This window comes from Orcinus orca, chromosome 2, assembly GCF_937001465.1.
Source record: "Orcinus orca chromosome 2, mOrcOrc1.1, whole genome shotgun sequence".
Lineage (NCBI taxonomy): Eukaryota > Metazoa > Chordata > Mammalia > Artiodactyla > Delphinidae > Orcinus > Orcinus orca.
The window spans coordinates 8,123,433-8,139,134 of record NC_064560.1 but is presented as its reverse complement, the minus strand read 5'-3'; the positions used below and the strand labels follow the sequence as shown (position 1 = coordinate 8,139,134).

The following is a 15,702-nucleotide window of genomic DNA, read 5'->3' as shown; positions in this document are numbered from 1 at the left end:
GTCCTCTACTGAATCAGTCCGACTGACTGCTGTTTTGTCCTATCAGCTATAGTAATATAATTAAGGAAGGACACGTGTATTTACCACTTGAATATGAGACAATTAAACTTCAGAAAGTTATATACAAAGAAAGTGATTCATAAGGACAAAGGGAAAGTTTCCATTTCTAAGCCCTGATCTAACTTTTTCCAGTTTAAAGATTCTGAACCTGGATGTCTGTCTGGATAGCACTGTCTACGTGTCCATGTCTTGTGTTATTTGTTGTTTTATCTTGCATTGTGGGCTTTTGGAGGCAGGGACCATGGAATCTGTAATGCATTAGCATAATGCCTAGAACATAGTAGTTGCTCACTAAGTCCTGCTGAAGGAATAAATTAATGACATCATTTTAGCTCATCTTGCCAGTGTTTCTAATACTCAGTAGGCCTCTTTTTCACATAAGCTAAGGATCTTTTCCTTGTCTTTCATGACAGTGATTCTCCTGGCAATTAATTCCTGCTTTTTACTTGGCTTTCTCCAGTGACCTGAAGAAAAGGGGGTCACTGGATGGTCTCAGTTTCCCCCAATCTCAGGTTATACACACAATTTTCCTTTGCAGAGAAATACAGTCTTAACATTTTGGAGAAGGACAGAGAATAGAGAAGACTCTATTTGCTGCCATGGGTGTAGTTTCCCCAGTAGCTCTTTCCTGCTTGTGGCTAAAAATAACTAAGAAGTCAAAGAGCTAGTGGATATAGCAAGTGCCACGCATGGTAAGTCTTATTCCTCTTTCTTCTGTGTGTGGCCCTGGCATACAAAGGCGAGAGGGAGACGACTTACCTGTAAAATATACGAGGCTAATTCAAACACCACTTCACTGTCAACGTCAATCAGCTCCTGAAAGGAAAACCAAGGAAGATAAGTTTGGTCCTTTAATGATGGTTTCTTTATGATCTCTCCCCAAAGAGGATGGGTATTTCTTTTCTAAGGTGTTCCCTAAAATCTCAAGCACTCATAGAATATCTTCTCTGAATTACTCGGACCCGAATGCTCCCTGACATGCTTTTTACAGCTCTTAGAATGAATCCAGTGGTCCTGGGTCTACACAGTTGCCTCCAGGGCTTCATCTTTGTCTACATGAGAAATTAAGGGATGGGCCAGTCCCTGGCTTTTTACAAATCTGTCAACCTGATTAATCAGCAGAGTAAGGTTACTTGATAACCACATGCATTTTTCTTTCTAAACTCTACTTAGGAACCAGGAATAAGGCTTTACTGAAGAAAAGGTTACAGTGGGATTGTGACTCTCTTAAAATTAAATAAAATGAAAAATAGAATTCCCCAATTGCACCAGCCACATCTCTTTCATGTACTCAATACTTCGAGGCAGCTGTTGGCTACCATGATGTCAGAGCACATGCAGGGCGCTGCGCTCATTGTAGAAAGTTCTACTGGTCCGCACTGTTAGAGAGTCCAAGTTTAAAAATGCTCTGTTCCACAGACTGCCAACAAACACATGAAAGAATGCTCAACATCATTAATCATTAGAGAAATGCAAATCAAAACTACAATGAGATATCATCTCACACCTGTCAGAATGGCCATCATCAAAAAATCTAGAAACAATAAATGCTGGAGAGGGTGTGGAGAAAAGGGAACCCTCCTGCACTGTTGGTGGGAATGTATATTGGTACAGCCACACTGGAGAACAGTATGGAGGTTCCTTAAAAAACTACAAATAGAACTACCATATGACCCAGCAATCCCACTACTGGGCATATACCCTGAGAAAACCATAATTCAAAAAGAGTCATGTACCAAAATGTTCACTGCAGCTCTATTTACAATAGCCAGGACATGGAAGCAACCTAAGTGTCCATCAACAGATGAATGGATAAAGAAGATGTGGCACATATATACAATGGAATATTACTCATCCATGAAAAGAAACTAAACTGAGTTACTTGTAGTGAGGTGGATGGACCTAGAGTCTCTCATACAGAATGAAGTAAGTCAGAAAGAGAGAGACAAATACCGTATGCTAACACATATATACGGAATCTAAGACAAAAAAATGTCATGAAGAACCTAGGGGTAAGACAGGAATAAAGACACAGACCTACTAGAGAATGGACTTGAGGATATGGGGAGGGGGAAGGGTAAGCTGGGACAAAGTGAGAGAGTGGCATGGACATATATACACTACCAAACGTAAAATAGATAGCTAGTGGGAAGCAGCCGCATAGCACAGGGAGATCAAGATCAGCTCGGTGCTCTGTGACCACCTAGAGGGGTGGGATAGGGAGGGTGGGAGGGAGGGAGAAGCAAGAGGGAAGAGATATGGGAACATATGTATATGTATAACTGATTCACTTTGTTATAAAGCAGAAACTAACACACCATTGTAAAGCAATTATACTCCAATAGAGATGTTAAAAAGCAAAACAAAACAAAACTCTGTTCTCTAGTTCTTCCCCCAAATATTTAATCGTGATCTATGGACATGGTCTTAAAAGGACATAAGCCCCTCTTAGGTTTTTAAAAAAATCCTATGTATATATATTTCAAAATGTATATAGTCCATATCTCCTTGTATCTAACAGCTTGACTGAGGTATAATAGATACAGAAAGAAATTGCACACTTAGTATATATAATGTGTTACTTCAGACATATGCAAACACCTGTGATACCATCACCATGTTCAAGGTAATAAACATCCATCACCTCCCAAAGTTTCCTTGTGTCACTCTGTGTGTTCTTCTCGGGGGGAGGTAAGAACACTTAATGTGAGATCTACCCTCCTAACAAGATTTTAAGTGCACAACACTGTATTTGATATACAGTTCAGGTCTTAGAGACAAAGGAAAGCCTGGAGTCCACCAGCACGCAAGAATAATAACCAAATTAACTGACGTTGTACTTCTGTTATCAAGTACAAGTAGAAATGCCTACCTTCCTTTTCTCTCCTTAATACCCCTAGATCCTACAGTGAGGGACTGGAGCACAAAGAACTAGCGCTAGCACCGACTTAGACCTCAGCTAGCCCAGCCACCCGCTTTCATCGAGAACAGAAACCAAAAACCATCAAGGGACTCCCCCAGAGTCACAAGGCTTTAGTGGCTGTGATGGGGCTGGGAAGCACCCCCAAGTTCTTGTCCGGCATCTGACCTTCTGGAGGGCATGCTCTCCCCCAAATCAATCAGGTCACAGTCTCAGCTAACATGGTCTCAGGACCACAGGTAGCATCAAAGTTAGCTAAAACAAGGGTTACTTTTTTTTCGAAGTATAAACCAAACTCTGATTCACAGATTTTCTAATTATTTTTGTGTGCTCCAGAAGTGGCCCCCGTGATTCAAAACAATGCATTGAAGCAAGCCTGTGTATTTCAAGGGAAGGATATCCTGCAGGCTCTTTCGAGCTCAGGAATTTCAAATATGGATAATAATGTTTGCTACCGAACCACCTCGCAGCGTGGGCTAAGAGAACTAACGAGAGACATGGAAGGATGGGGGACAACAATTCTTTATGTTTAACCGGCTGAAGGAGCTTTACGGACACTGTAATTGATACAGACTGTTAGTGCTGGAGTGTGGAGGAATGCTTGGAATTGCAGTCCTGGGATTACCAGGTCCCATCAGAATGTAAATCATTTAACAGTGGACAAATGATTTAACAGAAACACCGTACAGGGTTTCCACAGTGGATCACTTCTACTCGCACTGTGTGCCCTTCCATTCCCACCAGCCGACTTCCTGAAAGTCGCTGGTGTGTACTTGTCAGCGTACTCCGTCAAACATTTACGCCGAGGTTGCAGGCAACGGTCAACGGTGGCTAATACTTAACATCCCAGGAGAGGCCAACTCAAAGCCAACCATGGGGAACAACCCTGTTAAGTGCGAACATTGTTTTTAGTTCATTACTTGACTCATCTGCTAAAGGGAAATATCTATATCTTTGGGAAAGAGGGCAGGAGTGGGGAAGGCGGAGGGCGGTCGTTTTCTATTTGATTTTATTTTGCACAGTCCGTTCTGCAGTTCCAGGAGAGGCTGTGAGACGCTAATCGCATGGCAGCATTAACTGTAATGTACGTACCATTATTCAGAATCAAGCTACCAAAGATGTCCATTTAAACATCGAACCTGATTTATACGAGTTCTCTCTCACCGACCATATGTGTCCTCAGGGTAAGTGGGAACTAGTGCCTCTAACTGGGGTGAATTTCCACTTTCTCTGACCTTGACCATCTCCCAGTGAAGATATTAAAAACACTGAGAGCCAGAACGTGACCGGTAAGAGGGAAAAGGATTGAAGAATGAGGTGGCCCAGACGTCCCCACTCTTGCAAAATGTGACGGGAAAGAGAGCTGCAGTATTCCTTCTCACCGTTTCCATTTAGTATTTATTGAGTTCAAGAATCATGGCATCATCTGTCCTCAGAGGAATCAGTACAGAGTCTAAATGGTGTTTATAAGACCCAATCTAGGAACGGGGATGGGGGTGGGGGAAGAGATGCTCCCTAATGGCGAACATGCTTTCCTACCTCGCAGCCGCTGCCTGATTCCCTGATGTCTCCTGTTTATAATACCTTCCCCCGTTTATACCTCGTCCTCCCAGGTGATTTTATCCCCTGCGATGGAACAGAGCTCTAGATTTCCTGCCCACACCACACACCTCCCGTTGTACCTCAAACCCTGAGAGCTGAGCCCCCGTGGGGAGAAGTGGACAGATGTTTCCAGGGATCCGCCTACCATATAACATTCCAACGATCACTGCACCTTTTTCTCATCTGGCTTCTCTCAAATGCAGAGGTGGCTCTGTTCAAGTGTTTCTGCTCAAGCAGAGCAAATAAACCGAACGATCACGAAGAGTTCCTGCAAAAATCCCACACTTTCCTGGGGCAATGGGTTTTCCCCTGACCGAGGGGGAAATGCAGAAAGATGGGGATCAGAAGGCCCTTCAAGGAAGATGTACGGGTGTTGCCCACCGGCATCACCCACAGGCTGGATGGGGGACACTCCTCTGTGCCCCCAGTGCCCTGAGAGCCATTTGAGGAGGGGTGTTGGCAGGGTTGTCTGCCGAGCTGGAGGCTTCCTTGGGAATCTAGGGTGGTCTGGTGGGCATGGAGTCATTTCCTCCTGAGACTCACTGGTAACAGGGGGATGCTGATGGGAGGGTCAGTGATGTCACGGAGGTCACGTGTCCTTTGGACATCTGTCTTACTTACTACTGAACCACGTGTGCCGCTTTCTTTTGCCACGCGGTATGGACAGACAAAACGTGACTCTCTGCAGGGTGTGCGTGTGTGTGTGTGTGTGTGTGTGTGTGTTCAGACAGGGCTGTGGAGGATGGCATTCTGCATTGTTCTACAAGTTGCCGAATGAGGAGGCCTGAGGTCATCTATCCGCAGCCTCACGGTTAACAATATGCTCAAAAAGATTTCCATTCTGAGGGTCTCTGAGTGTTCCAAAGAGAGAGCCCCATGAGAATCCCCAGTGACAGGTGTAAGGACGGTCTCCAAAAGTCCTGAGAGCTGGAGGAACTCGTCACGACCCCCTTGCTCCAAGGGCCCTGGTGGTGATATTCAGACTCAACGGAGAATCTTAATGAAAAGCCTTCCTCCTTGGTCAGAAATTCCAGCTTTCATGGAAGATTCGTGAGAGCTTTATAACAGAAAAGATGATGAGCAACCACATGGTAGGTTGAAAAGATTTCAATGAGAATGACCTTTGCCAAGTCCAAGCAGAACGACCTGCAGGGCTGCCCCATGGTTTTTCTGGTAAATCCTCACCCACTGTAACCATCTTTCTTTGTACCCGCAAAACGCCCGAAGAGGATGGTTTCTTGCCATCTCTTTGAGACTATTTCTACCCTGGGGCATTGAATAAATACATCCCTGGACCTCTTTGAGTTTCATCTTCCTTGTCAGTAGAATGGGGAGAACAATTTCTTTTCCAATTATTGTATTGAGTCTGGTGAGGCGGAAATGTAGAGGTGATTTGGAAACTCTGAGACTCACTACAAATATCGGGTCTGCATTATTTATTTTCACTTACTGGCATTTCTGAATCATCTGAACTCCACAATTTTGTCTGTTCTTCAGCATTTTTTTTAGCATTTATTGGAATCTTTTCTATTTTTTTTACATTTTATTTTATTTTTTAAAAAACTTCTTATTCGACTATAAGAATTTACAATGTTGTGTTAACTTCTGCTGTACAGAACAGTTATACATATACATATATCCACTCTTTTTTAGAGTCTTTTCCCATATAGCTCATTACAGAGTTTTGAATAGAGTTCCCTGTGCTATACAGGAGGTCCTTGTTGCTTATCTATTTTATATATAGTGGTGTGTATATGTCAATCCCAATCTCCCAATTTATCCCTCTCCCCTTTTCTCCCCCTGAGTAACCATTAAGTTTATTTTCTACGTATGCGACTTTATTTCTGTTTTGCAAATAAGTTCGTTTGTATCCTTATTTTAGATTCCACGGATAAGTGGTATCATATGGTATTCGTCTTTGTCCGACTTACTTCACTTAGTATGATCATCTCCAGGTCCATCCATGTTGCTGCACATGGCATTATTTCATTCTTTTTTATGGCTGAGTACTATTCCATTGTATACATGTACCACATCTTCTTTATCCATTCATCTGTTGATGGACATTTACGTTGCTTCCATGTCTTGGCTATTGTACATAGTGCTGTAATGAACATAGGGGTGCATGTGTCTTCTTTTTTTTGTTTTGGCTGCGTTGGGTCTTCGCTGCTGCACGCAGGCTCTCTCTAGTTGCGGCGAGCAGGGGCTACTCTTCGTTGCAGTGCACAGGCTTCTCACTGAGGTGGCTTCTCTTGTTGTGGAGCACGGGCTCTAGGCGCACAGGCTGTAGTAGTTGTGGCTCCGGGGCTCTAGAGCACAGGCTCAGTAGTTGTGGCTCACAGGCTTAGTTGCTCCGCAGCATGTGGGATCTTCCCAGAACAGGGCTTGAACCCGTGTCCCCAGCACTGGCAGGCGTATTCCTAACCACTGTGCCACCAGGGAAGTCCATGTATCTTTTTTTTTTTGTGGTACGCAGGCCTCTCACTGTTGTGGCCTCTCCCGTTGCAGAGCACAGGCTCCGGATGCGCAGGCTCAGCGGCCATGGCTCACGGGCCCAGCTGCTCCGCGGCATGTGGGATCTTCCCGGACCGGGGCACGAACCCGTGTCCCCCGCATTGGCAGGCGGACTCTCAACCACTGCGCCACCAGGGAAGCCCCCATGTATCTTTTTGAAAAAGAGTTTTCTCTGGATATATGCCCAGGAGTGGGATTGCTGGATCATATGGTAGTTCTACTTTTAGTTTTTTAAGGAACCTCCATACTGTTCTCTATAATGGCTGTTGGACTTGCTAGTAAGACTTATTTTTTAAGGAGGTGGGCAGCACTGTGTGTGTGTCTACATGTGTGTTTATCGGTCACCACGTATATCATCCCAGTGGGTCCTGACACCCACATTCAGCCTCGTTGAGCCCACGTGACGCCCTGTTTCACTGCACAACCTACAGTGGCTATGGGAAGGCGCCCCCAGGCCATCAGGGGCTGACGGGGGGGATAAGACTGATGTGATCTTGCACAATTCCTCTCTGAGCCCTCTGCCAGTTTCTCATCAGTCAAGTCCCTTCATGTTTGTCTGGGGCACTCTCTCACTCGGTGGCCCGGGTATTTCTCCCGCTGTCCACTGCATACAGTCCATTTCACGATCCTGAGGGATCTCTCCTGTAGAGGTCACGGGCACAGCCCAGATGATGGGTCTGCGTATGTTTATTTCTAGAGAGTTGAAGATGGAAGTCCCTCTCTGTCCTCCTTCCCTTCCTCTCTCTATCACGTGAGCACATACACCAAGCTGGCAACCCTCCATCTAAGAGATAATGACCAGGATTCTGTGAGTCTGAGACAAATGTTTATGTTGGTTCCTTTGTCCTGTGGGACTTGATTCTGGGCTTTTGTTTCTCTCATCTTCAGATGAGATATCCTCTGCTCATTAGCAAATCTCTTGGAAGATCTTGGATAAAGGTTGCTTATTTTAATTTCAGCAAGAGTGATGGTATTTAGACCAAAGTAGCAAACTTGGCCCAGGGATGACTGTTTGAACTTCAATCATATGTGATGCTCTTAGTTCAATGGGGACATCTAGGCACAGAAGGCTGGACCAGACCCCCCAGCGCACAGAAAGGAGGAATTTTAAGTTTGTTTTTCTGACATGATCTGCTCTCAGTGGGTACATGTAGGCTCCAAACTTGGTAATTTCCTAGGAAATATGCAAATCCTTTCTCCCTGGGATTGGAAACGAAGCCATTAAAAACAATTTACTGAGCATTGACTATGCGCCTTGTTTAGTGAGAGGTCAGTGGAAGGTGATCATCAAAATTCACTCAGAAAAATGCTGGTGCCAACTTCTCCTCCAAACCAGAAGACATACGTCTGTGCGTCTTCAGATGGTGGCCACGCGCCCTGCTTCTTTGGTTATCATTTCGGACAAGATAAATTCTGAGATCAAGCATTTAAATGTGATGGATGTATATAAGGAGTGGATGGTCAACCCCTTCCGTTCAAACGTGAGATTCATAACAGGGCAGCTAGTTATGTTGACCAGTCCCTCACTTCACCCAACTTAAATCATCTAAGGATCAAATTGCTCCTCTTAGGAACTGAATAGCAGTGGAAGGTCCTTCAGTGTAGGGGCCTCTTTTCTTTCATTCATTCATTTATGGCTGCATTGGGTCTTTGTGGCTGTGCGCGGGCTTTCTCTAGTTGCGGCGCTACTCTTCGTTGCAGTGCGCGGGCTTCTCATTGTGGTGGCTTCTCTTGTTGTGGAGCATGGGCTCTAGGCGCAGGGGCTTCAGTAGTTGTGGTGTGCGGGCTTAGTTGCTCTGCGGCATGTGGGATTGTCCCGGACCAGGGCTTGAACCCGTGTCCGCTGCATTGGCAGGTGGATTCCTAACCACTGAACCACCAGGGAAGTTCCGGGAGCCTCTTTTCTTATCTCTCGGAAGGTATGCCTCTGAAGATGACAGGAAGCTGGATTTCAGAATTCTATATTTCCCTTACAACTTTAAGATCTATCATCTAAGGGAATCCTTCTTTTTAAAAATTAAAAAAAACATTTTGACATTTTATGACCTAGCACATGTTGTCTGCAGAGCTTTTGAAAATTATTGTGGTGACTAATTTTGACAGCAAGCTCACTTTGCCAGTGGAGAACTCCGAGCAGGCAGGATTCAATCCTGAAGGTGGTGAAAGTGCTGAGATTAGAGTCCACGTCCACCCCAGCACTCCCTCTAGTGTAGCAAGTCCACTGCCCCCCACGGGGCTGACTGATGGGCCTTCTCCAGTTGACAGAGGAAGCCACATCCCAAGAGAGAGACGACCAGATGGAAAACTTGGCAGGAGAGCTCTGCTCTCCTGGGTCACTTCCTAGGAAGCACACATCATCCTAGGCTCACTTCCCATGGGAGTTTTCCTCGGAACTAAACACACATTTCTCAATGAGTTTCGTCCATCCCTTGGTCATAAGTTTCCTTTCCATCACCCCCTGTCCCCTGAATGAGTCGAAACACAACAGAAATGCTGGTGAAGGAAGTGGCCATGTCGGGTGTCGATGACCTCTTTTTTGTGGTACGTTGGGCCTCTCACCGCTGTGGCCTCTCCTGTTGCGGAGCACAGGCTCCAGATGCGCAGGCTCAGTGGCCATGGCTCACGGGCCCAGCCGCTCCGCGGCATGTGGAATCTTCCCAGACCAGGGCACGAACCCACGTCCCCCGCATAGGCAGGCGGACTCTCAACCACTGCGCCACCAGGGAAGTCCCGATGACCCCTTTTGACACGTCTTCCTGCTTCACTGAAAGGAGACGAGTAGAGCCCCGCTCGTTCCTGACCAGATTCTAACTTTCTGCATCTTGTACAGATTATGACTGTAATTTCCTGCTCTTTTGGTAGAAAATAGGGGGATTGTAAAGTAAGGAGAAGTGAGAGAGAAATCCACTGCAGTTCTGCTTTCTGTCTCCTGGTGAAGAGTGGAAAGTGAGAGCTGGCATTCGTGGTTTGGGGAAAATGACAAAACAAACGAACAGAGCAAAACACCTTTCCTCGCTTTTGTGCTGTTGAAGAGATCAGAGGTCTGCTCTCTGGAGAAGATGATGTGTAGGAAGCTAGGATGAAGCAGACCGAGAGCTCAGGGATTCAAAAGGGGGCCTACACCCTAATGGAGGTCACTCCGTCCCCAAGGCCCTGAAGCGGGAGGAGACATCCCAGGAGGGAAGTAAGACATTACATCCTCTGGAGACAATGAAGAGCCATGAGAAAAGACACGAAGCACTGATACTTAGGGTTCCCACTGAAAGAAACAGCTTGCCACTGGGACACTCCACAGGGACAGCCACAGAGGACCATCCCCACCTGGGCACTGGGAGCTTTTGAGTGCCTCACTCTTAAATATGGATGGAAAGCCTCCTACATGAAAGACAGAGACCAAAATAAATAAACAGAGAAAAAAAAAAGAACTGGAAAGAAACACAAAGGAAACAGAACGTGCATGATAATTAATATTGTTGGAGTGATAAGAGGATATTAGGCTCAAAGACAATAACAGGATTACATGTACATAAAGAAAAATCAGGGCTTCCCTGGTGGCGCAGTGGTTGGGAGTCCGCCTGCCGATGCAGGGGACACGGGTTCGTGCCCCGGTCTGGGAGGATCCCACATGCCGCGGAGCGGCTGGGCCCGTGAGCCATGGCCGCTGGGCCTGCGCGTCCGGAGCCTGTGCTCCGCAGCGGGAGAGGCCACAACGGTGAGAGGCCTGCGTACGGCAAAAAAAAAAAAAAAAAAGAAGGAAGTCTGGGAAATTCAAAACGTGATGGCAAAGGTTAAAAAATCAATAGGGGAGATTCAAGATAATATTGAGGAAATCTTCTAGAAAGTAGAACAAAATGACGAAGATGGAAAATAGGAGAGACCAGGTATCAAAGCAGGAGGCTGTGCCCGGCCTCAGATTAACAGGAGCTCCAGAAGGAGAGCACAGAGGAAACAGAGAGACGTCACTAAAGAAACAATACGAAAAACCTCCCAGAGCTGAAGAATACGAACGTCCAGACTAAAAGTGCTCGCTGAATACACACCACAGTGGGCTTACAAAGACCTACTTTAGGGCGTACCATCCTGCAACTTCAGATGAAGAGGAATAAAGAAGAAATCCTAAGAGATCCCGTGGGTGGTCATGGAGGTGGGGGGAGTCCACATACAGCGTATGGACTGCAGACTTCACCAGAGCAAGCAACTCTCGAAGACTCTGAGGCAGCACCTTTGATATTCCGAGAGAAGTCATTCTGTATTTCCACATCCAGTCAAACCATTAACCAGATATAAAAGTAGAGCAAAGGCTTTTGCAGATATGCAAGGACCCAAACATTTTGCTTCTCATATACGCTTTCTCTGGGTTACTGCAGGATGTTCTCCAGTGAAACAATGTTGTAAAACAAAACACAGGAAGACTCGGGATCCAGGAAGCAGAGCACCCAGTCCAGAGCTGGGGTGAAGGGAAGACGGGACAGGAAAGGGGCATCTTGGGCTGAGGGCTATGAATGAGGCCATGTCCAGACAGGAACAGAAGGACAGAGGACTCTAAAAGGGAGGTGCCTGGAAAAACAACAAAGGCAGCAGCAACAAAACCCAAGCTAAAGAGAGGAATGGATGAATTATCTGATGCAGATGCCAATTAACGTCGGTAGACATTTGGGAATCTGTAGCTTCTGGAAAAAAAAAATGATGGATACATAGAAACTAAAACAAGTAACAGCAAGGCAATTATTATTACCTTTAGGTAAAATAACTGGTTGTCTAAAAACGGAATCACAACCTTAGGATGCTACTTGGATTAGTCATAATAATGTCATGCTGATGGGTATGGCTTTGGCCCAGAACTGTGCTATCACCATACTGGGAAAATGGGAAAAGGAAAGTGTGGGTGGTTGCATAGGAGACCTCAATCCTCACCTACCTTACGAGGAATTCAGTACATCGAAGATGGATAAATCAAGGAATAACACCCTGTGCCCATTATTTACAAACAGAGAGAGGCAAATACCAGAAGAAACAGCTAAAATTGCTGCAGGAAGCGGCAGGAGTTGCGGGGGGGGGGGGGGCGGGAGGGGGGAGGGGGGCTCTTTCTCATAAACAGCCTCCTAGAGCCATGCGGCTTCTAAACCACAGCATATATTACTTAGATAAAAATAAATGTGAACGCGTTAAAAAAGCGAATGAAATAAGGACTTGGAGGAAGCAGGAATAAACAGCTTATGGTATCTGAACAACTTAGATTCTAGTACGCTGTAGGAATCGCTCCCCAAGACACAGGGAGGGCGCTGGGTCAGCTGGTATCAGCATCACCTACCAGTTACGTGTCTGGAACCACTCTCAGGTCCATCAAGGCCTCCAAAGCGCCAGAGGGCAGTGTGGGCAGCACGCAGAAAATCGCGGCCAAGGTGCGCTCAGCTCTGATTCCAAGTGAGCAATTCTATCTCAGCGGGAGCTAATAACGTGCCTGGTGGGGTGCTAACCACCTTCATGTCTATCTCGCTTAATCTCCCCAAGAAGGTGGTGGGTTGGGTCTTTTAATATCCTTGTTCAACCAAAGAAGAAAATTAAGCTTGGAGACGTCACAGAAGGTGTCCACATTTATTGCAGTCGCTAAGAGGCAGAGGTAGGAAGGGAACCCAAGTCTGTGAGCCACGGAGTCTAAACCCGTAATCACAGTCATTCTGCTCCCGGGCCTTCCGCCATCTTTACATATTTACCACTGCGCCAAGCCTGTTCCACCACTTCTGGTTCCTTGTCTTTCACTAAGTTACTAAATCTCTCCAGCATCGGTTTCCTCCCTCAGTAAAGCTGGTGATTCCATCCCACTCATGAGCCTCAAAAAATGTAAGACAAGTGAAAAAATTTGTATAGACTCTAAGTGTCAACTTATGCAGATGAAAACATTATTTTTGATGATGGGAAGGAGACGGGTGGCCTTGTGACGCGATTCTGTCCCCTACGTAACCTTCAGAAGAGCCAACTCGGACTCACTGACGCAAGTCACTAAGCTCCAGGACAGATGCTGAGAAGAGACAGCTGGGGTTCTAGAAGGGCACACACCACCCAGGTCAGCAGGCAGGCTGATGGCTGTGGGCACCTGGACCCTAAATGTGGCTGGCTCCGAATGCATCACCTCTTTAGTTCTGGGGATTTCTTTTTTACAATTTCCCATTCATCCCAGAGTCCTCTGTGATCATTATGTTCAGAAGCACTGAAATCTTCACCTTCAGCTCAGCATCTGTGACTAGACTGAACCGAACAACTCCGAGAGAAACCATGTCTGCTCCCTTAACCCAGGGGTCTGTATAAGCACAGTTTGGGGCAACTTTTTACTTGCTGGGGTTGAGGGCGATTTCATCCCAGTCAGCGACTTCCCAGGCATCTACTGCCCAAGTCTGCCCCCTGGTGGACAGTCCTCACTTTTCATTCCTGAATTCTTCCAAAGTGCTTTCACATGGATTAAACAAACACCATCAGAGACGCTTGCCACCTACGAGGTACGTAAGACTGGTATTATTATTTCCACTTTATAATGAGAAAATGAGGGTTTAGAGAGAGGAAGAAATTTGCAAGTCCCTGGAACTACATGCAGCGTCTTTGTTCTTCCATTCAGCAAAACCCCCAAATACTGTAGTCTGAGCGCTCTTGGGCTTGAGCCCAGGTTAAGTCTTGGTTCACCAGCTGTTACCAGGCGAGGTTCTTTCACAGAACTGAATCTGATCACTACCACGCCCTCCACGATTCTGAACATTTGCATTCAGTGGAGCTATTCTGTGCAGTGATGTGCTGAAGAGCTTCCAGAAGGAGAAGTGATGGCCGACAGACCGCTTCACCTGTGTGTGTGCTTTAATGTGTAGTCAGGTGTTGCAATCCCTCCAAACTAGGTTTAGTTAAACAGGAAAATACAGGCAGCGGGATCTCCTCTGAATACAGCCATTGACCATGTTACAACAGGTGTACTCGGCTTTGAAGTTCTCTAAGGAGAGTCTGCCCTCCAGGGCACAGTGCAGCCCAGCGGGTGAGATCTGTGATCTGGAATCAGGCTGCCAACTTCAGCCCTGACTGACTCTGCCATTCAGTGGATATGCAACCCCGGGTGAATCTCATAACCACCCTGTGCCTCATCTTTTTCACGGGGAAAACTAAGATAAAGAAGAGTCTTCATCTCAGAGATGGTGCAAAGATGCAGCCACACAACCTACAGAAGGCGCTCGGCACCAAGCCCACCACGGCGCCACGGGCGTTAAGTACCAGCGGTCCTTCTCCCTGGTCATTAATGAGCTGACCTAAGGCTGCACTCCTGAGACAGAAGGGGGCGTGTTGGAGGGCGGGTGCAGAGTGGGCGTTCACTTTAAATACATTCTGTTAGTTAGGATTCTCAACCCAGGGCGGGGAGCGGTATTCTGCAAGCCCCTCTCCCCCGGGACGGAGTGTGTGCTGGATTCTGTGGGCGTTTTGGGTTATCCAGTGAAAGGAAACACTACAAGCATATGGGGGAACTGGATGCAAGGGACTGTCCCACTCAATTAAGAACTGTCGCTTGAATAGACGTGTCCGTGAAGAAGATGTACAAATGGCCAGAGAGCAGACGAAAAGATGCTCAACGTCGCTAATCGTCAGGGAAAAGCAAACCCAAACCATAGTGAGATACCACCTAATACCACTAGGGTGGCTAGTATTTATTTGTTTGTTTTTTGGCTGCACGGTGCAACTCGCAGGATCCTAATTCCCCGACCAGGGATTGAACCAGTGCCCTCAGCAGGGAAAGCGCAGAGTCCTAACCGCTGGACTGCCAGGGAATTCCTAGCCTGGCTGTTATTAAAAAAAAAAACAACCCCAGAAAATAACAAGTGTGGGTAAGGATGTGCAGAATGGAATCTTCACACACTGTTGGTGGGAATATAAAATGGTGCAGTCGTTATGGAAAGCAGTATGGCAGCTCCTCAAAGAATGAAAAATAGAATTATGATCTGATCCAGCAATTCCATTTCTGGGTATTCACCCAAAACAACTGAAGGCAGGGACTTGAACAGGTATTTATAAACCCACGTTCACAGCAGCATTATTCACTACAGCCAAAAGGTGGAAGCTACGCAAGGGTCCATGGACTGGTGGGTGAATAAACAAAACGTAGTAACTGCATACAATGGAATATTAGCCATAAAAAGGAAGGAACTTCTGCTATCGGCTACAACATGGATGGACCTCGAGGACATTATGCTAAGTCAAATAAGCCAATCACAACAGGACAAATACTGCGTGATTCCACTCACATGAGGTACCCAGAGTAGTCAAGTTCATAAAGACAGAAAATAGAATGGAGGTTGCCAGGGGCTGGCGGTGGGGAGTTACTGTTTAAGGGGTACAGAGTTTCAGTTCTGTATGATGAAGAGTTCTGTGGATGGATGTGATGATGGCTGTAAAACAAGGTAAACGTACTTAACGCCACTGAACTGTACACTTACCAATGGAGACCATGGTAACTTTTATCACAGTAAAAAAACTGTCCCACCCCATAGAGAACAGACTTGTGGTTGCCAAGGGGGAGGGGGGTAGGGGAGGGGTGGAGTAAGAGCTTGGGATGAGCAGATGCAAATGAGTATCTATAG

At 46.3% G+C, this 15,702-nt stretch overlaps 1 protein-coding gene across 8 annotated transcripts in view; it reads right to left on the bottom strand.

Annotated features, from left to right (window-relative positions):
• Window positions 1–15,702, bottom strand: part of FRMD4A (FERM domain containing 4A) — a 638,605-nt gene that overhangs the window by 105,626 nt on the left and 517,277 nt on the right. For all 8 annotated transcript variants that reach the window (XM_049705588.1, XM_033403426.2, XM_033403427.2 and 5 more), the window contains one exon: window positions 820–876. In XM_049705588.1, coding sequence (XP_049561545.1) covers window positions 820–876 — 57 coding nt within the window. The remainder of the gene's footprint in view (window positions 1–819; window positions 877–15,702) is intronic.